Source organism: Syngnathus leptorhynchus, chromosome 7, assembly GCF_054491065.1.
Source record: "Syngnathus leptorhynchus isolate UIUO chromosome 7, UIUO_Slep, whole genome shotgun sequence".
In the NCBI taxonomy this organism is placed as follows: domain Eukaryota; kingdom Metazoa; phylum Chordata; class Actinopteri; order Syngnathiformes; family Syngnathidae; genus Syngnathus; species Syngnathus leptorhynchus.
This window is the reverse complement of record NC_141201.1, coordinates 7208659-7232356: the sequence shown is the minus strand read 5'-3', so window position 1 is coordinate 7232356 and position 23698 is coordinate 7208659. Positions and strand designations below refer to the sequence as shown.

Sequence of the window (23698 nt, the reverse complement as noted above, 5' to 3'; positions counted from 1 at the left end):
TTCTGAATCATTTAGTTAGTTTTTCTGATGAATGAATAAGTTGAAACTCCCGGAAATGCGATGAATGAGAATTAGAATGGCTTATATTCTAATACAACACACCGTAGCTTACCTATTGCCCTAAATTGTGAATGCCTTGTCAAAAGCACGAAGATATTCAATAATGGCTGGAAAAAATTATATACACGAGTCCGCAAATGAGGGTATGAAAGTAAAAGGTAAACAAAAGATTTGAAGGTAGCATGCCATAAGAAATTAGAGCAATCTCGGAGTACAATCTCTGTCGTTCCCTTTGAGTCGTTTTGCTTCATTTCTGCTCTACCCAAAGCAATATGTCACTCTCTGCCACACTCCTTTATTCCTCTTTTTATTTGGATGTCAGTGCTCATTTAATACGGATGCTTGGATCAATAATTACTATCCAGGCCCTCACAGTGATAAGCAATACCGCTGGTAATGAATTTACACAAAATTACTGTAGCCTCTATAGATACAAATTATTTTGTGCACTATTGTCGCCTCCACATATACTGCAAATCAAGCTTCAAGCTGCTGTCATCTCATTTGTCATACATCACATTTGTCACTGCCATCCATGCTACAAGCTATAATTTGAACGCCTGTTTGCAAATCTCAAATTTGTCAAGATTTATTTGACGCCAACTGCACATCAGATAAACCAATAAATAGGCCATCAGTTCTAACCCAAACATCACACCCCTGAGGTCCATTAAAAAGGGACCCTTAATTCTTTATTATGGTTTACACTTAAGCGGTATTCACTTGTTGGAACTGTGATCAGAATCAAATTCTTTGAATTATTCCCTTGGTCTTTGTTTCTGCTACTATTTTTTCATGGAATCAGAGGGTGCGAATTAAAAAGCATTTGTATTCAGTTAGTGTTCATGATGCATTTTGTGACAAAACTCAAACTTACAAAGCAGTCATGCGATCTACTAGTTTACACACGCTTGTAGTTTTTTTTTCCTACTGAGATGTCATGATAAAATGAAATCTAAACAGAATATGGAATTTCTTCAAAATAGAGATATGCCTTCAAGACTTCTCAGATACTGATGGCAATTTTTATTGCTATACATTTTGGATTTCACAACACTGGTCTAAGTTATCGTTCCTTATAGTTATAAACACACACATTCACACTTGCTGACCCAAATCACAACCAGATAGAAACCACCTGATCAGTTGGTCTCCATCAAATTGCTAAGCATAAATGGCAAAATTATGTAAAATATCTGTACCGTTCAACCCTGGATCCTTTCTACTTCCATTGATTAAATGGAAAGATGAATTTCTAAATCATCAAAAGTCAAAATGCATCCATTGACAGACTGTATTCATGATTAAATTTTTCACGTTGGGACAGTTAATCTCTGTTAGTCCTTTTTTTCTTAACTACTGTAGATGTTGCAGAACACGGTTTTGTCTGTGTGTATGTACGTGTGTGTGTGTGCGTGTGTGTGTGTGTGCATATAAATGTGTTTGTGCCGCTTAGACGCCAAGTTTAATAATAGTGTGCTCAGTTCTTTGAGTGGAGTGAACAATATGTAATAGGGCCATGATGGTAAGTATTAAAATCAGTGGACCTTAAAGTTGACGTGATGAGCCTCTTAATTACGATTGCAAGCAACAAAAGAAAGAACGAGAATGAGATAGAATAGAAACTGTTTCAAATGTAAACTTTACATATAAATGAACAAAGGATTGCAAAAACAAAAAAAATCAGTCAGAGAGCAACAACAGTAAACATGTTTTGACACCATACTTATGAGGCAGGAGGAGATAATGATGGAAGGAAATGGATGGATTGTGTTTGTGAGCAGTTGTCAAGTGTTACGCATACATCCAATGTTACGCAGCCACTTTATGGGTGGAACAAATGATCCATGATGAAAATAAACACATTTTTTTGTGATTGTCAGACTAAAGGTATATATGTGTGTGCACTTGCACATGCATGTTTTGAAGCACCACAAGAGATTGAGAAGGATCAGGAGAGAGTGAGAAATGCTTCACACTGTAATTCCGCTCTCTGGCTGTGTTGTAGTGGAAGGAAGCGGGGGGCCAGAGGTAATCATGCACACCCTGCTGTGTTTTTTCATTTCTGATCTCACTGCCTCCATGTTGACTGGAGCATCTTGTGCGCTAATACGCGCCAGCACAGTCACACTCATGCACACTTACTCTCTCATCGTCGCTCTCTCCGAAGTGAGTCCCCTCCAGGAGCTCATCATTAGGCACCTTGGTAGAACAATCATCACTTTGCCCTCAACATTTTTATTGAAAACCATTTTGCCCCTACAATAAATTAGTTTAAAATGACACACCACCTTTGGGCCACTTGATTTTGATCTCCAATGTGAAGGGAATAGGTTCATAATCTATTATTGTGGTTGGGAAAATAAATGCATATGTTTGGTACCATTATATGCAAATATAAGTTTAAACTCAAACCAAGCATTTTAGTAAGCGTGTAAAAGAAGCTACACAAACCTAGTATTTCTTGTATGAAAATCATGAGGCATTAAATACAAAAAGTGCGATTATGAGCTTAGACAAGGTCAGGAAGGAATAAGACAAATATTCAGTCCTTCAAGAAGGTCCAAATTACACAACTCACCCGCTTCACATGTTTTACATGGATTCATTTTTGTACTCCAAGTGAAATGATTTGATCTCTTGTTACCTGTGAGCATGATCCACTGCATTAATCAGAATTGACCTTTTATAGCGGTGGAACGCACATATAGATGATATAACATTCAACATTGACGTGATTTATCGAGATAGACTGCATTCATCTAATAAGCACAGTAGTCGTGTTTTAACACATTTCTTCATTCAACGGCTTTATAAAAACAAGTTACAAATCGTTTCAAACAAGTTCTCCCGTCACAGAAAAGGTCTCGTAAGATGCTGCCAGTTTCAAGCGCGTAAACAAGGACGTCACTATGCATTTCCGTCAAGACAACATCTGTAGCCTGGACCAAGCGAGCCGATTCAGTTAAACATAGCCTCAGTGTTTTTAGCAGCTTTTACCATGGTAATGTGTTTCATTTCGGTGCCAAGACACACAAGACTGGCTGTCTTCCCTGATGGGTTAGATTGGTTAGAAGGGCCTCTCCAGTACTGCAGAGTGGGAACGGAGTTTTAAAAAAAATACTGAGAGGAGGCAATACAAGCACTCTGTAGCATGGCCAGTTTTTTTTTTTTTTTTAATTATTATTATTATTTGGAACTTTCTTGAAGTATGATGAGTGTAACAATTTTGTGTGCAATAAGTGGGGGTGATTAAAAATGTAAACTCAAGGGTTCTGAATGATCAGTGATTGCTATTTGTTTTTCTTCCAGGGTACTGCTTCAAAAAGATTACAGTTTTCTGAGAGATATTAATGTTTGGAATCCCTTTGTCACCATTGGAGTTTACTCCTCTACACTTTCAGCAGCAATGAGCAACCTCATTGGAGCCTCACGCATCCTCTATGCATTAGCCAAAGATGACTTGTTTGGTATGTAGCATATTTCCTTTTTGGTTACTAGAAAATACATTGCAATGTGATTCTGTAAATACTTTCACTTGGTATATTATAACACAAACACAGAAAATTGCCAGTTTATAACAGCTCACATTTTATAATATATATTTTTTCTACCCAAAGTAAATAATTAAGAAGATAATTAAGTACCTAACCTAAGCATGAGATTCAATGTAATAACGAAACTGTTTTTCACTTCTTTTTTTTTTGTCTTCCTTCAGGTAAAGTGTTGTCTCCTGCGAAAAAGACATCGAACAGTGGCAACCCCTGGGTCTCTGTCCTTATTTCCTGGTTCCTTGTACAAGTAAGTGAGGAATACTATTGCAGTTTCTATAAATTCAAATTAATTAATTAATTATGGGGAAACTGGACGTTGAAACAGTGTGGGATAATCCCTTTGTTTGTGCTGTCGCCTTTTTTGTTTTAAATAACAAATAAGAAGTCAGTTTTGGTTGTAGAGGAGACTATTGGCAAAGGGGACGGGCCTTGGATTGTGAAATACAGACTTTTGTGTAAGAGGCCTGACAAAACCATCATTATTCAAAGAAAGAGGACGAGGCAGAATGCTTTATCATTACTTGCTCTTACTTTTCTTTTTCTCTCTTTGTCCCGTGTGTCCTTTTCACCCATCTCAACTGCCAATGAGTGGAAGGGGAGCAATTAGATGGAAATCGTTTGCTCCTCGGAGATCATTGACTCTCATCTTCCTGCTCTATTCCACCACCATTCCAATAATTCACTGATGACATAAGTCTGATTGTCATCTTATCCACACACACACACACGCGCACACATAAAGACACACACACAAAGACACACACACGGAGACACAAGATCTTTATTATATACGTAGATGAAGCGGGACATGCAGTCACGCAATACACACAATATGTGCACTTTAGCGCACTGAACTCCACCACACACAGCCAGGGGTGTCCAAAGGTCAGGCTAGATGGGGCAGGGGCCCCTGGCATGTAGTTCAAATTTGCTTCATGAACCTGTTAATGTGTTTTTGACTCCCCTAGATAGCACTGTGTTCAATATTGGTCTGACAGCACACTGACTTGCCATTTTTAAACCCGTCTATTTAATACACAGATAGATTCTTTCAACTCCTCATTGTAAGTCAGACAAGAACTGGAGCATACACAAAATGCAAAATAGATGTAATATTCCGTCACACGCATAGGTTTTTCAAAGATGATTCCAGAGGTTGTATGCTCTCATTTTCCTTAACTGCCGCAGGTGAAATTGTATGTGATAGTGGAATTTGGTTTCAAAAAAGTATATCGTTATTTCAAAGATTCCTGTTGTTTGAAATTCTTTCCTCAGTTACATCACTCTGATTCTTGTTCCGCATATTAAGAAAGCAAAGATTAATCTTGGGACTCCATCTTTTCCATCTGTAAGAGTCTTGTTACCAAGGACTCTGGGTCATATGTTTTACTGAAAAAGATAATTGGTTATTTCACTACAAGCATTTTATAGCAGATGAATGTTTCCAATAGGACTCTACCTAGAGTTGCTGGTCACCCAAATGTGGAAATAATCATTTGAGTGAGTTTTTAAAGAACACCTAGGTAGAAAAGCCAAGGTTCAACAACTTTTAGTTCCCCTTTACACTTTCCATTTCAAATAGGGGCCATGAAGTTGGATTTCAGCGAATCAAAGAATTTCCTGCTGTGTGAGCGACCTCTGAGTGTTTTTGGTTAACTCTGTGAGAGCTTCCACAGAGGAGAGGCAATGCATTAGAAGCAGCTATTTGCTGCGTGTTGTTTTTGTGTAGTACTCTGCAAAAGTTGTGTGTCTAGCTTATTTAGACATTTTTTTCCCATTCAATATTGCAAGATGTGACTTTTTTTTTATGACTGACCTTAACATTGCAATGCTCTTTCAAGAGTTGAAAGTACGGTGAGGCGCAGGTTTTATACTTTTTGCAAATACAAATTCTTCTAACTTGTTTTGGTTATTTCAATACATTCTGTAATTTTCGCCTTTTATTTTTTTTTACCCCCCCTTCCTCTTCCTTTGTTTATTTGCTGTAGTTGGTGCTGTTTTCTGGAAAGCTCAACACCATTGCCAGTATTGTGACCATTTTCTTTCTGCTGGTTTATGCTGCTGTGGACTTGGCATGCCTCGCTCTGGAATGGGCGTCTGCACCCAATTTCAGGTAAGACAACTATCCCAATATGCATTCAGCTAGCGTTATGATCCATCGCTTTCAAATATGGAGTTGTTCGTCTTACCCCTCACACCCTTACCCAGGTCACATTTTGATAATAAAGGCAATACATAAAACTCAATAAGATATATTATTTTGTTGCACAATTTCCCATTTCCACTCTAATCATAATCCCCTCCTGTTCTCTCTTCTCTATGGGTACCATTGTTTATGTGTGAAAGGGGTGCTTGTATTCCAGCTGGATGCTACTATGGCAACTGTGTACTAATTAAAAGACATAAACCTGGTCCCTGCTTATGGCCCCATATTGGAGAGGGACCAGCAATAAAACTGTTTGTGTTTGAGGGTGTGCAATGTGAATTGGTTGTTCAAGTACCTGGGATTGGAGATGCTAAAAGATTTAAATTTACAATGTTTGTGTTTTGCCGTGTGGCTTGTATTCCTTGGACACGAGCAATGACCCTGATTTATAAAAGCTCCCTAAAGCTGTGTTCACACATGAGGACAGAGTCAGTGTGTTTTTAGCTCAATGATTACATTGTGGCACTGCTGGCATTTGGTATTTGAATCACTTTTTATGAGTCATTTCATATTTCTGGTTGCTGCTGCTGCTACTATCTGTCATTATAGATGTGCATCTCCAAACGCAGTAACCGGGACCGCTTTCCTTAAGTCATACTTTCCAGGATTAAACCTTTCCTTGGGCTGAGAGATATGTTCTAAACATGATAAGTGCAACTGCTTTTAATTTGTCACACTGGAGAGAAGCTGTTTAGGCACAGTGCATCACTCCCTTGTTATGACATATCACCTCCGGTATTGCATTTTGTGTTATGGATTCCCCTGCAGTAAAAGCTGGATATTAGTCGTGAAATTTATGAGAATACTTGGAGCTTCCCAAGCACGTATAGCTTGAGTGCAGTTAAAGTAAAGATGCCAAAACAGACAGCGGAAACGCAAAATTTAAAACCTCTAAAAACAACACAAAGGTCGAGCACTAGTTCAAATCAAAGGTTTGTTTTGCCAAATGTAAAACAATCCATTCATTACATTTTACATTTGAAAGAGCTGTTTTCCGAAATTATATGAATTTTATTTACTCTAACCCGCACATTTTTCAGCATTACAATTGTTTCTCGACTTTAATTTGATAGGTAACCAAGCTCGTACCTCCAGTTACTTATATCTCAAATCTATTTCAGCCCCCCCCTCGCAAAAAAAACACCAGCTCAAAAGTGAAATCGTGAATAACCAAGGGAAAAGGGTAACCTAATGAAAGAGCAATTTCTGAATCACACAATCTTAAATAATGACAGACAACCACACAAAAACACATAGACTAATTTTACTTATAAAAAATAATAAGAATAAGAAAACCCGACATATTTATTATACATACTTGATGAACTGTGGCAGGTATAACTCACATGTTCCATTCAGGCAATAAACTAAGACAGACAACAGCAAACAGCTTCTTTTAGCACTTAAGGACCCTGCTGATTAAGATGCCAAGCAGTTATGTGCTGGCTACACCCATCCACCAGGCCCCTGAGTAGAAAAATACAAAACTGTCAGCAGCTGAACACAAGATGATGACATGCATTTGACAGGTTTCTTCCCACCAAAAAAAAAGATGAAGATTAGAGACACCGTGGGATAAAAACGTGAATGAACATCAAGCTACTGACGGCTGAATGTTTGCTTGCAGGATTTTCACATGGACACCAGAATTCAATATCCAATAATCACAGAAGATTGTCCAAGTCCTGAAGAAACAGGGCAGCCCCATATCACACTGTCACCACCATATTTATAAGGGTGCACATAAGCCCTACTACTTTTTTTTATACTATAAGGGGAGGTATTAACATTTTTTCTGCTATAAATCGCTAACTGTGAGGCGGACGTGCTACCCAGTGTGCCACCGAGTCGCCTACGTACAGTCCAACAAAGTGCTCTTAAAGTATGCTTTTCTTTATGCTATTTCAGGGGATTGCATCTTGTTGACTTTTAGTACAGGCTGCAGGAATTAGTCATCACAGAGGCAAAACTTTCCCACCTGCTGATCTCCCATGCAGTCAGCCAAGGAGTCACTGCATCTGATAATGCGGCCTGTCTGCTAGCCGTACGTTTCTAGTTGTTTTCCTTTTTTTATTCTGTCTGCTTCTTTTCTTTCATTGTGCCGAGGCTCTCTCCCACATCTCTTTCCAGGCAAAAAGAATTAAAAGCCATTTAGTCCCACGTCTCCCTGGAGAGCTGCTCTGTAATTAGCATAACTAATTTAGCAGAAATATTTCCCTTTCCCTTAAATTTGGCATTGTGTAGGGGTGGGTTTGAAATTATGATGTAGCGGAAAAAAATACCTACTTGTTAAATGTGTCTGTGTGCAAGTGAATCTGCAGAATATGTATACAACGGGAGCGTAAAGGCATGCAATTTAGACAATGGCTTTGTGTGAAGTCATGCCGGAGGTTTTTTTTTTTTGTTCCTGATTATCGATGTGTGAGTAAAGCTGTCTGACGCTCACATTGTGTGTGTGCTTGTGTGTGCACGCGTGTGTGCGTGCGTGTGCATTTCTGGTGTTATCTTTGAGTGTGGTGAGGCCTCTGTGTGGGCTACAGCTTTATCAGCAACGCAGACTATTCCTTAAGGCCAACTGCAGTCACTCTGCAGGACTGCCTAAGCACACACAAGTGCCCACAGAATCACACAATGCTGCACATACATGCATCATTGTTTTGTCACTGAGCAAGATTAAGGGGATAATCCGCTCCTCATTGTTTCCATGTGGATTTTAATTATGTGAATTACAGGTCATGTGTTTTCGAGTCCCATTGCATTCAAAAGACACCCACATTCCATTTACCAACCACAATCTCTGATCCAAGTTGATTGTCTCTGCTTTAATGAGTGAATCGACCATCCGAACGAACCACTACATGCTTAGCCCTCTTTTAAAAACATACTTGTTAAATGCATTAAATGCAGTGCAATAAAATCCAGATGGATCACCAAATATTTGTAGGCTTATAGGAAACAATGGATACGAGAATCACTAGGATACAAATGAAAGGGTATTTTGATCTTTTGAACTATATGACCTTTTAACTTAAACTCTGGCAGAAAGGATACCTTATGCCACATTGGTAAAGTACCTAAAAACTGGAAAGATTATCACATAGTCTATTAGTACAAACAATATGCATTCAGTTTGTACTCATGTCCCCAAAAATCATGTCCATTTACTGTTAAAAGATTGGTTTTGCCCAAATATTTTTCTTTTAGTGAATTTACAGATCTACCTTTTGACCTATCCATTAGACCTCTGTCAAACCCAAACCAATCCGAAGTAAATATAAAAACTGTTGTATCTGACCACCTTGAAACATCTCTATACATGTTTTGGCCCAGATTCAAATTTTTACAAAACAAACAAAACTAAAATGTGTCAAAATGTTTCCCAGTGCCTTGACAGTACCTAGTGGTTATTCAGGAAAAGAAACTTACTTTCATTTCAACATGCATTGATTTTGGTAGAAAATCTGCTAGTCATTATGGTCTACAAAAAAACATACAGTAGAGGAGGCATTACATCTGATTCAAAATATTGATGAGACTGTGTCTTAGGATGATTGCTCGCTGGATGAATTCTGACAGGAGTTCGGGTGAGCAGTCTTCCCACTCTGTGAAGAGGAGCCGTGTCGCATCACATTCCCCAGAACATAAACCGTTTACTTTAATGTAAAATCGTGAGACTAGATAGGGCTAAAATTCGAGAGCTGCCTGAATCGAGAAAGTTGGCAAGTATGCCTAGAACCTGCAGACTTCATATTCGAAGAACACAGTTGCCATATTATGTAGATTGTAATTATGTAAGTACTGTTTACAGATAAAATTATATTTTAAAAGGAAGACATTGAAATCTGTCACTTCTCATGTGGCTTCAGGTCATTCAGTATCTCCTGTTGGCTGACGTAATGTCTCGTCTCATAGACGTGTGTGTGTGTGTGTTTGTGTGTGTTTGTGCGTGCTCATAAGAATTTAGTTTCTGTCCTAACTTTACCATAATTATGTCATGATTCTGGGCAAATGTCCAAGTCGCCTGTTTTAATTCACTGATTGGCAGTGATTCTCTTAGGGTAGTTTTGTGGTGTCAGCAAAGTGACATCAGCTCCTGGAGAACCACAGACAGGTGATGGGGTGAGAGAGAGATGGTTTGTAGAGCGACCATTGTCGCTCATAATGAAACGAAAGGATGAGATGGATTGGTAGGGCAGTTAAGGTGAGCTTTTATTGTTATTACACCCACCTCTCCAATAGGGTGAAAAAGAGGCTAAGATGTGTGGTCAAGATGTAAAAGCAAAGTTTGAAGTATTGAACCTATATGTGGCACATCAGTGGGTTAAGGTCAGGACTTAAAAGTTAAGTATCAATAATGTTATCAGTTGCTATAGCTTTCAAAGGGTTTACAGTAGATGCCTCTCTTCAGATACGGTACTTACCATTCTTTATTTGTTTCATTTTTCTAAGGGTTTTTTTTATACAGATATTCTTGGTAAATAACTTGACTACTGTGTTAGCTTGTGTTTGTGATAGACTATGACATGTTCTGACTTAAGTGTCAACCATTTATTACACTAATGCCTTGTGAAGACAAATATGAATTTAAAAAAAAATCTAGAAACACCAAATTGGAGATGTGTATTTACTTGCTATTGCTCTCTGTGTAATTGTGAATGGTGTCCATCAATTTAGGGATTGAACCAGCCCAGTGCATCACTGTATTTGAAGGCATGAAAGGTGAGGTTTTACATGAAAAAAAAAAAAATTGATAGTATTGATCTTTCTGGTCCTCCATCATCTGTTTAGCCACCCTGCACACAGAGCACATAGTGGAGGTTACTGCACACATTCGCCGCTGCTCTTTCAAAATTAGAATCAGAGCGACATGCTCATGTCTCACATAATAATCAAACACAGCTCACGTGATGTTTGCAAGTTGAGCCATGACTGATCGTTACCTAAACCCTGAGCACTCTTAAGTCATTATACAAACAGGTATGATTTAGAAAATAGGTGTTCTGATTCAATAACGAAGGATTTTACTTTTTCTTTCTCAGGCCCACGTTTCGTTACTTCACCTGGCATACGTGTGTGTTGGGCATCTTAGGCTGCGCCGTCATGATGTTTCTCATCAATTCCATCTATGCCTCAGCCAGCATCGCCTTCATGCTGCTGCTGCTTCTGCTGATTCATTACCTCAGTCCAACTTCAAGCTGGGGCTACATCAGCCAGGCTCTCATTTTCCACCAGGTTTGAAGCACACACACACACACAAACAAACAAATGCACACAGCATTGCCTTATCATTATTACAGCAACTAAAATCTCACTCCCTCAACTTAAAAAAAAAATTGTGTTCTTGCCAAGCAATCTCTTTAAAATGTTTATTGAGATTCACAAACATAGACTATTGCCTGCCCAAGCCAAGTGTAAGCAGCAGACAACAACACACACATCAAATGCTGTCTCTCCAAATTCCTACCAATTCATTGTTGTGCAGCCTATCTATCATTTTTATATCGGACCTAACTGACACGCTCTGCATATTTTTCCTTCAACAAAGTGCTGCACTTATACTCATACATAACTTTGTGTCATACAATTCGCTATGTCCTCTATAGGCGGGCCTGTTGCTCTCAAGGTGAGGCGGCTCCATTGCAGCAAGGCCTGTTGCCAAGGCGATTCGGGTGTCTGGGTTAGCCAGCAGTTTGTCAAGAGGCAGAACATTATTACAACCACTCAACTTATTGCACTTTTCTTCCTTCCCCCCTCCTCCCTTTCCGTTTCTTCCCTTCTCACTGATGCTTACGTTCCTATTATCTACCTCCTTCTTGCTTCCATGCTTTTTCCCTTATATAGGGCAGTTCAATTTGCATGATTACATTCAAGCAGAGAAATAGAACCTACATGCTTGCTTCAACAGCACACGGAAGTCAACAAGTTGCGAGGTTTTTGTGACATAAAAATGAATTGTAATTTTAGAATTGATAAATTTTTAATGTGACCAAATACCCGCACTGTTCAACTAATAATTAACTGGGTGGACATTCATTTTAGCACAAAAATAAAAATAAGGACACTTCTAATTGACCCGAAACTTTTGAGCAGTAGTGTATATATCGTAAATAATTGTTTTTGTTTTTATCTTGGTCTCCAGTTTTTAATTGCAAAAACATCAAATTCCACAAGTGTATGTTATAAACACTATAAATATGTCAAAGTTCCAACAGCACTCGGTATGGCAGATTGCAGCAAGAAATGGAGACAGAAACGCTCACAACAAAAACACTCTAGACGATAACAAGCTGCTGACAAGTGTTAAAGAAAGACTTGGGGACAAAAAAAGTCAAATTGACGCCAATGGTATCAAGTAAAGAAATAGATGGAGACAGAATATAAGCATAGAGAGCGGATGAGTGATTGAGAAAATAAAGTGATGGATGAGACCAAAGAGACAGAAATGATGATAGCCTGATGGATGAGAAGACCAAAGAAAATGGGAAGATAAAGAAGACAGATGATTAGATGAGTGGGCGCAGTTGGTCTGTACCTCTGAGACTATTGTTGGTTATTTGTTGATGCAAGCATGAAAACATGTAATTGCAAGTAATGTAATGGTAGTGGGGTGAGAAATTGCTGAAGCTTAAATTGGTTAGACAAGTAAGCATTCAGCAAGATTCCTGACCTGAAACTGTTTTAAGGAAGACATTAACCTGTCTGATGATGCTGTCTTTTAAACCCCATGTGTTAATACGATATCTGTGTGAGTGTTTGCGTGTGTGTGTGTGTGTGTGTGTGTGTGTGTGTGTGTGTGTGTGTGTGTGTGCATGTGGAGCGAGCAAAAGACATGGCAGGTGCAAGAGCCAACTGGTCTGGTCTGGAACATTGCAGCAAATGAGAAAAATATGCAAAATAACGCTTACACAAAGTGGAAATGGATGGAGCAATATTTTGTTGACACAGCTTTTTTTTTCTTTCACTACTATATTTGGTCAATCTGCCCATGTGAAATGATTTGTTTCAATCGATGATGTGTTGGATTAACACTGAAGTCCTTCTCAGGTCAAAATATGTATGACTCTGAAAACTGTGTATCCGATCACAATTTTCAGATTTCATGGAAACGTAGGCAATCTCTCCCACATTTGGACTCATGAGATTGACAAAATAATCCATTCAATGTCACTCACTTAAAAACCGTTCCCAGCTATGACCCAGATTATAGAATGAAGTGGCCAGTAAATTTTAATTAAAATAAATTCCATCTAAATTTATGGATCTTCCTTGTCACTTTTAGGTACGCAAGTATTTGCTCATGCTGGATGTGAGGAAGGATCACGTCAAGTTCTGGAGGCCGCAGGTTCTGCTAATGGTCTCCAACCCGCGAAGCAGTGTAGGCCTCATCACCTTCATCAACGATATTAAAAAGAGTGGACTGTACGTGCTGGGGCATGTCCAACTTGGCGAACTCAGTAAGAATTGATATGAGACACTATTCTGATCAAATGTAATTGTTTCAAAACATCTGCGAAGCTCTGCAAATGTGGTAGAAAATCTCAACACATGAGCAATATGGTAACATTTGAACAACTTTTGCAATGTATCCGCACCTTCCAAAAATGTAATTCTAAAACATGCTCTACTAACATGGCAAACATTTGCTTTGAACACACATCCCATTCAAAGGTAAATATGCATGTTTTCTACATGCGGATGGGCATCCAATTTATTTTGCATTTAATCATATTTGTCCAATATCTCTTGTTTTTCCATGAATTGTAAACATATATTGTATGTACAGTTTGGACTGTGTTTTAGTTTTACTTGAGTGTGTTCATTCAGGAATTACATGTAGAAATGTTAACTGAGCATATACGTATGTAAGCCATTTTCCTCAAGCCGATATATATATTTCTTTCATGGACACCGGCTGGCCCTGAGTGAATAGTTCATAATTTACCCTGAGTGTCGCTTGGTTACAGTAGGGTGGAATAATATTTTCATTAGCAGATGAAGAGCCCTTTTCTAATTTGAGCAGGCACTTGGTGTTGAGAAATATGAGGCAGTTATTCACTCACAGATGGAATTTAAGGCGACTGTATTGTAAAGTAGGTACACCCGTATTATTTTCAGGCCATTTTTTGCCCTTCGATGTGGCTATGCTCTTTTAATACTGCATGTTATGCTTTTGACTTACGCATATGTTTATCTTTCCCCACCCTCACTCACAGACACATTACCCTCTGACCCTCTACAATCTCAGTATGCCTCCTGGTTGTCCCTAGTGGATCATCTCAACATCAAGGCCTTTGTCAACCTGACGCTGGCTGATTCAGTACGTCATGGAATCCAGCACCTTCTGTTTATTTCTGGACTAGGTCAGTGTCACCCTTAGTACAAATGCCACCTTTTGCTGTTTGTACACTTATCAGCTACACTTTAACATTCTAATAAGATCTAGTAGCATGATATCACACGGTTTCCCATGAGGCAAAAGCCAAAGTGTTTGTCAATGGCACCAATAGTAAACAAATGTTATAGTTAACATGACGATTGAGGGACTGACACGTTTACTCAAGAGACCTTAACCTACCTCGGTCATCAGACATGTACACCCTTAAGGCACGTGGCCTAACACAATTGGTAATTAAGCCTATGGTTCACCTATAAGTTCTTCTTTTGGGACCTGATGCAGTTTTACTTTAACTCTGTGGACTCTATGGTAGATGCTATTTTTTCTATTATCTATCAAGGTTACTATTGTTTGACTTTGACTTTTCTGTGCTGGGATTAATGACACAAACATGTTCTTTTGACGGTTAAATGGATCTCACGCCGGAGTCTACTTAGGTAGACATTCACTCAAACTTAGCTCAGTGTGATGATGAAACCAGGACTAAAACACAAGTAGTAGCTCTTTTCTCTGCTCGGCCACCAGGCACTCTTGCTATCTTCTTTGAACTGTTTATGATGTCTACTCGCCTTATCTTCCTCTCCCACATGTTTTGCTGGATTAATTTATTTTTTATATATATATTTTTAATCAGTTGTTTCTTTGCTGATCTGTCAAAAGATTTCTTTATGTGTGGTGCAAAAAATCTTTGGAACTACTGGACAGTTCTAAATTAAAAAAAAAAATAGTAATGAGTCCAATTGACTGACCAATCGACTTTCATCACATTTGTGTCAACTACAGAAAATTATTATTATTATATCAAATTAACCGCTGGCAAGTACTGTATTACCATATACAACATTCACAGTACATGGTTCCTACGCAGAATGGAAAGTATGAAAAAGTATAAAGTTAGAATTCATGCACTTCCAGGTTTGAAATAGTATGGGAAATGAAAACGATTGTATCGAAACATTTACATGTTTTTGAGACAACAGCAGCATTTTCTAAAATAAAAAAATGATTTTAAAATAATATTTCTGGATAGATACACTGTGATTGGCTGGCAACCAGTTCAGGGTGTCCACCAGCTGGGATAGGCTCCACCACGCTTGGGGCCCCCCGTGGGGACAAGTGGTACACATGGATGGATGGATGGAAAGCTGGATGGATGGATGGATGGATGGATGGATGGATGGATGAATGGATGGATGGACGGAAAGCTGGATGGATGGATGGATGGATGGATGGATGGATGGATGGATGGATGGATGGATGGATGGATGGATGGATGGATGGATGGATGGATGGATGGATGGATGGATGGATGGATGATGGATACATGCTTGAAAATGCACCTACAATATTTCTGTGATAGTACACAATAATATTCTATGGTGTCCACATACAGTTTGGTGACGAATGATTGCAGTTTTCGGACAAATTATGCAACATAAGCTTATTTTATGATTTTGTTGGGTTTTAGATTGTCGTGTGCCACTCTAGTGTCCTCAGCGCTCATGTTTTACAAACATGTCATGCCGCATTACACAATGCCATACAAAAAAAAGTTGTAGAGTCACTTTGAAATATTTGAGGACTAATGGATGACAACATTGATGCATTTGTCACGTAGTATAGGCCTGTGCACCTAACATTATTCTCACTAAGGCTGTGATGGGCTGTTGTAGATACGACTGGCCATCAGTCAAACAAAATCACATCATCATTTCTTTATATTTTTCATGTCTTGGTGATAAACAACGCAATGTTAATATTTCATGAGACAAAAATAGCTACTATGATAAAATAAGAATGAAAAAGCCCGTGTGGATGGGTCTGTCCATGATGATCAATGCTACTAAGGGGATCATTACGACTAATGAAGCAGGAACCAATCTTTGGTCGGTAAATGCTTACTCGCTCCTAATTTTTACAACTTTCCCATCTTCAACAAATTTTAAAAGTGCCAGGAGTGCCATCATGCAACATTACCCTCGAATGCCAACATATGATTTATATACTTATACGGTAATCAGACCAATTAGTTCACATCTTGGCATAATGATTGTGTCAATCAGATCCATTTCGATCAATCTGTCAAACAATCAATTGAAAGGGTTTGTTTTTCCTTGAGAGGCAACTTGAAAGCCATTTAAAAAAGGACAAACATCAACAGAATGGATGGATTTTAGATTTATTCTAAAACAAATCATCTTGTCTCTCTGACTCCTTCCAGGTGGGATGCGCCCCAACACTCTTGTCCTGGGTTTTTATGATGACAGCCTCCCAAAGGACAAACTCTCCACAAATCATTCCACAGATCTTTCTTGCCTCTCCCATGATCCTGAGCAGCACCAAACTCCGTTCCATTTTGCTTCCCTTCGGTCTAGTACTCGGGCTGCAAATGATGACGTGCACGGTGGCAAGGTTTTGGGACCTCGGGAGTATGTAGCAATCATTGCAGATGCCATGAAAATGCTGAAGAATGTGGTTTTGGCACGTCATTTTAACGGTTTTGACCGAGCACAGGCTCTGTCAGCGGCCTCCTCCTCTCCAGGGAAGAGTTTTGTGTATGTGGACGTCTGGCCAGTCAACCTTCTGCGTCCGGACAGCACAAGCTACGTGGATACCTGCTCTCTGTTCTTGCTGCAGCTAGCTTGCATTCTCAATATGGTCCGAGCTTGGCGCAAAGCTACACTACGTCTCTTCCTTTGCGTGGAGGAAGGGAGGAGCATGAGAGGCTTGGAAGAGAAGCTAGGACAACTGCTGAAAGAACTGAGAATTAAAGCTCAAATTTGCCCCGTGCCCTGGGACCAGCAAGTGGCGCTACACTGGCAGCGCCAAGGTGAATTGGACAAGAGGCGATCATCTCAGTCCTCCAATACCATCAAGGAAGAGAAGAAACTGGGAGAAGACGATGAAGATGATTCCGTCAACAGCTTCCCAAGCAACACCACGCGGTTGTCTGATGACTACCTGTCAGCTGTCAATCAGCTCATCCTTGACCAGGCCCAGCCACCGCCCGCTGTGCGCTTTCTATACTTGCCCCGCCCACCAGCTGACACCCGTTGTTACAATTCTTACTTGCACCAGCTGGAGCTGCTGACTCGCGACCTGGGCCCCACTTTGCTCATTCATGGAGTGACGCCTGTCATCACCACTGATATCTGAGCACTCCCCTATCTGTCACATGCAGTAAAGCAGGACTTCATGCTTCGTGCAGTCCTATTGGCTGATCGAGATGCTGTCTGTAGCTGACATGTCACTCAACAGCAGACTGGATATACAGCCCTTGAAATCTGACCAACAAGTGAGCACTACAATATGGACCAAACCATATTTTACATTTTATTTTAACTTCATGAACTCTTGGAGGGCCACGTCAAAGACTGTGGAAAAGCCGGATGTGGTCCGCTGGTCATACTTTCCCCAGGTCTGTAATTATGGAGCTCGTTACGGCTTTCGTCACGATAATGTAACGGTGTTAGCTGGAGGCAAATGAAGGGAAGCCAGTCGTAAACGCTGCTACTTTTATGCAGAAAAATGTCATCTTGTTGTGGTTTTGTTATATTCACCCACATGACCATTTTTCTCGTCCATTCATACGTAAACACTATGTCGAAATGTGCTAAGCAAGCGCACTGGGTCGTTTTGCCTCCAGCTAAGCCACGCCCCAAATCACGCCACATTGTTTACAAATTCTCAAGGGGTCCATACTATACAGTCTTCATAAGAATGTTTTAATGAAAGTAAAACGTCATGATGATTTTGAATACTCCTGTGAAGGATGGCAAAGAACACTATAGTAAGTGCATCTATAATAGATATCATGAATACGTAACATGGCCAACCTACATGGGAATTTATCCTCTCATCAAGATTCCCCCCCCCCCACACACACACACACCTGCGAGAGGTTTCCACTGGTCAATACAGTCTGAGCTCAATTTTAAGTGTCCCCTGGCTTCCCTTGTGGCCTCTTATTTTCCCATTTTTGGAGAGGGGTAGAGATGGATTGCCCCACAATTTTGTTCAAATGATCATTCCAAACACCTTCAGATCAAAAAGTGCCGAGCGTGTTAGTGATCTAATGTGTGGAACTAGTCCAGCCTGGACAGGAATTCCGACTGTTAATTTTCATAGCAAGTACACTCCAGAGAGCTGTTTTCCATTTTTAGGATAGGAAGCTTTTTTTCTTTGTTTGTTTGTTTTTCTGCCATTTTGTTCAGCAAACTGAACAAGTCACAGTGTTTGCAACTGCCGAGCAAATTTTAGAATTGTTTTCCCTCATTAGTACTGCCTGATCAGTTTGAATTATCAAGTGCCAAAATAAATGCAGTTGTGATTATTAGCCACAATTTTAACTGCTGTCTCATCACCAAGCGGCTGGCACCAAGTGTAAGATATTTAGTTTCCCCCCCAAAAAATGCCAATTTGGCATAATGTATGCTACATTAGTTAATCCTCTTCATGGTATTGAAATGATATTTGGGTGTTCGCATTGTTTGAATTGAGATATTTGTGGTACTTGCCGTTTGATTTCCATTGGTACGACTGACTCAACAGTGCTCCTGACACAAATGTTATGATACATTTCATGATATTATTGTACGTGATGCATCATGCTTATTTATGAAAAAAATATAGTTTTGATCATTGTGAAATTCTAGATAAAAAGGTGCTGAAATAAAGGTAAACTTAGACAAATAAAGTTTGTATTGCATCTCATTCATTTGTCACTCTATGGCATTTGTAAAGAAATAAAATAAAAAAAATAATAACATTAATACCATGATCCATCAAAACAATTTCAACACCACTTTCCTTATCAGTGGCAATTGGGGGACTAATAACCAACAATGATTAATCAGTCCACAACTAATATATTACTTCAAAAGTGATACTTGCTCCATCAGCAATTTTAACATTGAGTAAAATTCACAAGCAGGTGTTGGTGACACCAGTTTGTGCAAATACACAGAATGTGTATGGTCAAAGAAAAAAAAAAAGTCTTTTAAATCATAGTTTCATAAAAAATGCACATTTTATTTTAAATCCTTGGGCTAGCAGATGTAGATGGTCACTTAACACGCTACACAAAGCATAAAAAGCCCAGACGTGCACTAAACAGCGGCATGTCAAGCGTGCAATGTTACCGTCAAAGTTGGTAATACAAATTTGTTTCACTACTCAATCAAAATCACACTTTTTTTTTATTACTTGTAAATATGTACACTGCTGTTCAAAAGTTACCATCAAAGTTGGTAATACAAATTTGTTTCACTGCTCAAGCAAAATCACATATATATTTTTTTATTAGGTACTTGTAAATATGTACACTGCTGTTCAAAAATTACCATCAAAGTTGGTAATACAAATTTGTTTCACTGCTCAAACAAAATCATATAGTTTTTATGACTTGTAAATATGTACACTGCTGTTCAAAACTTTGTGGTCACTTAGAAATATCCTTGTTTTTAAAATAAAATAAAAAAACATTTTTTCAATGAGGATAACATAAAACTGGTCAGGAATACACTGTATACATTGTTAATGTGGTAAACTCTGACTGCAAACCTAGTTTTTAATGCATCTACATAGATGTATAAAGGTCCATTTCCAGCAACCAACCATCTCTCAAGTGAGGACATTTTATTAGCAACAGCAGTGAGATAAAGTGCATTGTTCAGCGCTACGATTCTTCATAACCGTAAATAAGCATCTCAATACCTCTTAACCCGGGACCTCAAGTATCATATTTTGTGGAAATACCTGTTGGTATGACAATAAAATTCCTTGAAGTGATGGAAGGATAGTGAAGGAGTTAACGCCAGAGGTGTTTCCAAAATGTGCGTGTGTTCGAACGTGCGTGTGTGACAGCATCAAAGGTAGACAACATTCATGCCCGAGGCAAACCATTTTTCCCCCCTGTCACGTCCACAGCCCTGATCAGAGGAAACATGTCACCCCCTCCATGTATCACAGCCTTAACACCCCGGCACAAGGATTCACATACTCACTTATCACTTCACTTTTAATTTCTACCCTCACCGCATGTTCACATCCACTTAATTCCAAAAGGCACACAGTTTTCCTGAGTCATCACATGGATCAGGGAAAACGAGAGAGGAAAAGAATTAAAGGAGTATGGAGGGCGCGATGTCAAGTGCAATCTGGTCACGCTGACACGCAGATTAAATTACCAGTTAAGAATTTTGGAAGCCAAACAGACTCCTGGCCATTGCTTTGAGCCAATATGCATTAAAATATGCAGGAAACGTGTCAGTTGGGAGCACAGTGCTGACATATTTAAAGTTCGGCTTGGCAAGTCTTGCATAATCATGATAGTGAATGTGTCAAGGGTTTTTCAGTGTGCTGATTGCATGCCCATCATAGGGCACCCACAAAGAATATACTGTAAAAGTCTTTTAACTCAGGAACAATCAAAAGTACTATTTAGAGCAGGGGTCGGCAATCTTTAGCACCGCCCTAGCGGCTCACTGGAGTTTTTGCAAAAAATGGGTGAAAATGGAAAAATATGTTTTTGTTGTTGTTGGTGGTGGTGTTTTTTTTTTTAATACGGGTTTTAGATGGTAATCATGACACAACCACTATTATGCTGTAAAAATGTATGTAGTTGTAAATATATTAAAAATACCGAATTTAAGAATGACGCCAAATAGGTAAATTGCGTCATCGCCTGCGACACAGCACAGGTGAGTGGGAGACAGGTGTGTGAGTGACGGGCCATGGATTCAAAAGGCAAAAAGAGAAAGATTGCTGATGAGAACAGAGGGATGGATTGAACTATTTGCTTTCATTGGCAATGCTGAAGCATTGCCTGCATGTTTGATTTGCAATGAGAAGTTGTCAAATAACAAGAAGAGCAATTTGGAGCGACATTTTCGGCTAAAGCATGCAAAGTTTGCTGCCGATCACCCAGTTGCCACTGAGAGGAAAGGTGCAATTGCATTGCTGGTGCACCGACAAAACAGTTTCAAGAAGTGGATTGCATCTCCAAACTCTACTGCTCCTGCAAGTTACGTTACAGCCCGGGAGATAATAAAGCGCGGAAAACCATTCACCGATGGCGAGTTCATGAAGGATTCATTCATGAAAATATCAGAGTGCCTATTTTCGGACTTCAAAAACAAAACCGAGATCATTCCGAAAATTAAAGACATGCCTCTCTGCACAAACAATATCACCGATCAGCAGATCAAGGACATCAATTCAGCTCCAGCGTTCTCAATTGGCTGTGATGGATGAGTCGCGTGACGTGACCGATCTCGAACAGACAGCTCTGCTATGCAGGTACGTGAACTCTAATGGGCCGCAAGAAGAAATGATCAAATTGATACCACTATTTTCCTTTAAATTTTAATAGTAGGCATACAATTTATGTATTGACATTCTATGTTGCATTATGAAAAGCTTTTAGATTAGTATGTGTTATTTTTTGGGGGGGGGGGGCAATATGGCTTTTTGAACATTTTGGGTTGCCAAACCCTGATTTATTTTTAAATTGTTTTTCCAAGAATTTTGCTTTCTAAGCTGTTGTTTTATTTCTATAAACATGATAGCAGTACTAGCAGTGAAGTCGATGCACAATTTGTCTTCTGGCCCCCGGACACCTATGCATATACTAATAAAGGTATATGCTCTAGACCAGGGTCACTAACCTTTTTGCAAATGAGAGCTACTTCTTGGCTACTGATTAGTGAGAGTGGCTTCTACGTAAATTGATACATACTTCTAAAATAACTAATTTGCTCAAATAACCTTAAACCCCTTTTGGGGTTAAGATCAGGGGATGTCATTAATATTTCTGTTCAAGAGATTTTATGAATAGGGGTTATTTAAATTTGACTTGATGTGATTGTATGTGTTATTGTTCACTTTATTCATCTTTGTTAACAAGCTGACAATGTTGATTTTAACAATAATTAGGGAACAGAAAAATACATGCAAACGTGTTTTCATAAATCTCTGCTAGTCTTCACATTTTTAGATTATTATCTGGCTCATTATAACTTCTGAACCACTCCTAGAAAATCACAAAGTTCTATCATTGGTGAGCTATTTTTGAAACAGCCTCATGAGCTAATCATTTGGTCCTCACCACACTGGTGACCCCTGCTGCAGACTTTTCACCTCTTTGCTCTGCTGCGGGTATAATCATCATAGTCGTTATTTAGCATTGGTCATCAAGTCGGAATTCAAGGTTACATTTCGTCAGTCACCATTTCCCACACTTAATCACGCTGCTTTGTGACAAAATAACCTGCCATGAGCCTGTCCTTGACTTTTTTTACCCTATGCCATTTTCGTCAATAACCTGCAATAATGATTCATCTTGTATTCAGAAACTTTGAAAGGTGGCTCAGTACTTCACAACAGATCTGTTTGTGTGAGAATGTGTTCATATTCTATACAAATCCCCTAGCCACAGTAATTTGACCACTTATACAATACAATGGTGTGCAGTATATGTGCTGAATCAAATATTCTGCCTTACTAATAGTAATAATGTTCAGTTTTGAACCACACTGTCAAAGAGGTATTCATTTAACAATATGATCATGCTTGTCTCTTAAAGTGATGTTGAACTCGTACTGAAGACTCTTCAATTTGTTGTCTTTTCCAATCATTCCAGCATATAAACGTTTCCCATGAAATATCATAAACATAATTCATTGCTAGAATGTCACAGGTTGTATTTTGTCCATATATGCATTGAACAGTGGCTAGATGGAAGACATGGCAGACTCCATAGTGCATTCTTTTTAAATGAAGATATGTAACATAAAGGACATTTAAAGTTAGTTTTTTCAACAGCAGTCTTTGTGTCAAGTATTCATGTTCATCAACCTGATTTTTTTTTTAAGGACAATTGAGCCTGTCAACAAACCAATTTTCTCTCTGCAGTATAATTTTTGACGTTAATTAGCATTGGTATCTATGAAAATGCATTGGGGGGGGATCCATATATGGAATGACAAGCTGCATGTAATGTAATCCATCTGTAAAGGATCAGCAGTGTGTGCGAGGCGTCTCGCCAGGCACCAAACCGAGCCTCCCATGGTGTGTTTGAATATTTATGCTGATTGTGCTTGCTGAGCCACAGGTGGACGACTATTCCTTATTTCTTATTCTGTCTCATTTGTGGACCGCACTGTACTACGAAAATCAATCATTTCCGTGCTCAGGTCGGGTGGTAGGATCTTCATAAACATAGCGACACCCTGGATGAAGAACATTGCGTTTTGGTTTCCCCTGTTTCACCAGGCGGCACAAACGCATTTGCTCTGTTTATGTCTTCTATAGGGAGATGGAGATGTGAGGAAGAAATTACATCATATGGAATTGATAGATAGTAGACGCCACCAAATCCATCACAGTCACTCACAGGACACTGTGTGTCTCCCACTTGTGCTTTAGTGATACAATAACTGGTCTGGAATAAACTGCTGGATGTATTTGTGTGTATGCGCGGGT

General features: G+C 39.2%; 1 protein-coding gene across 1 annotated transcript in view; it reads left to right on the top strand.

Annotated features, from left to right (window-relative positions):
• LOC147054492 (solute carrier family 12 member 9) overlaps positions 1-18898 on the top strand; it is a 32482-nt gene extending 13584 nt beyond the window's left edge. The window contains exons 7-13 of the mRNA XM_085917191.1: positions 3373-3530; positions 3779-3861; positions 5603-5727; positions 10860-11052; positions 13100-13274; positions 14034-14180; positions 16437-18898. Of these exons, the coding sequence (XP_085773317.1) occupies positions 3373-3530; positions 3779-3861; positions 5603-5727; positions 10860-11052; positions 13100-13274; positions 14034-14180; positions 16437-17371 (1816 nt within the window). The 3' untranslated portion in view covers positions 17372-18898. The remainder of the gene's footprint in view (positions 1-3372; positions 3531-3778; positions 3862-5602; positions 5728-10859; positions 11053-13099; positions 13275-14033; positions 14181-16436) is intronic.
• The last annotated feature ends 4800 nt before the right edge of the window (positions 18899-23698 follow it).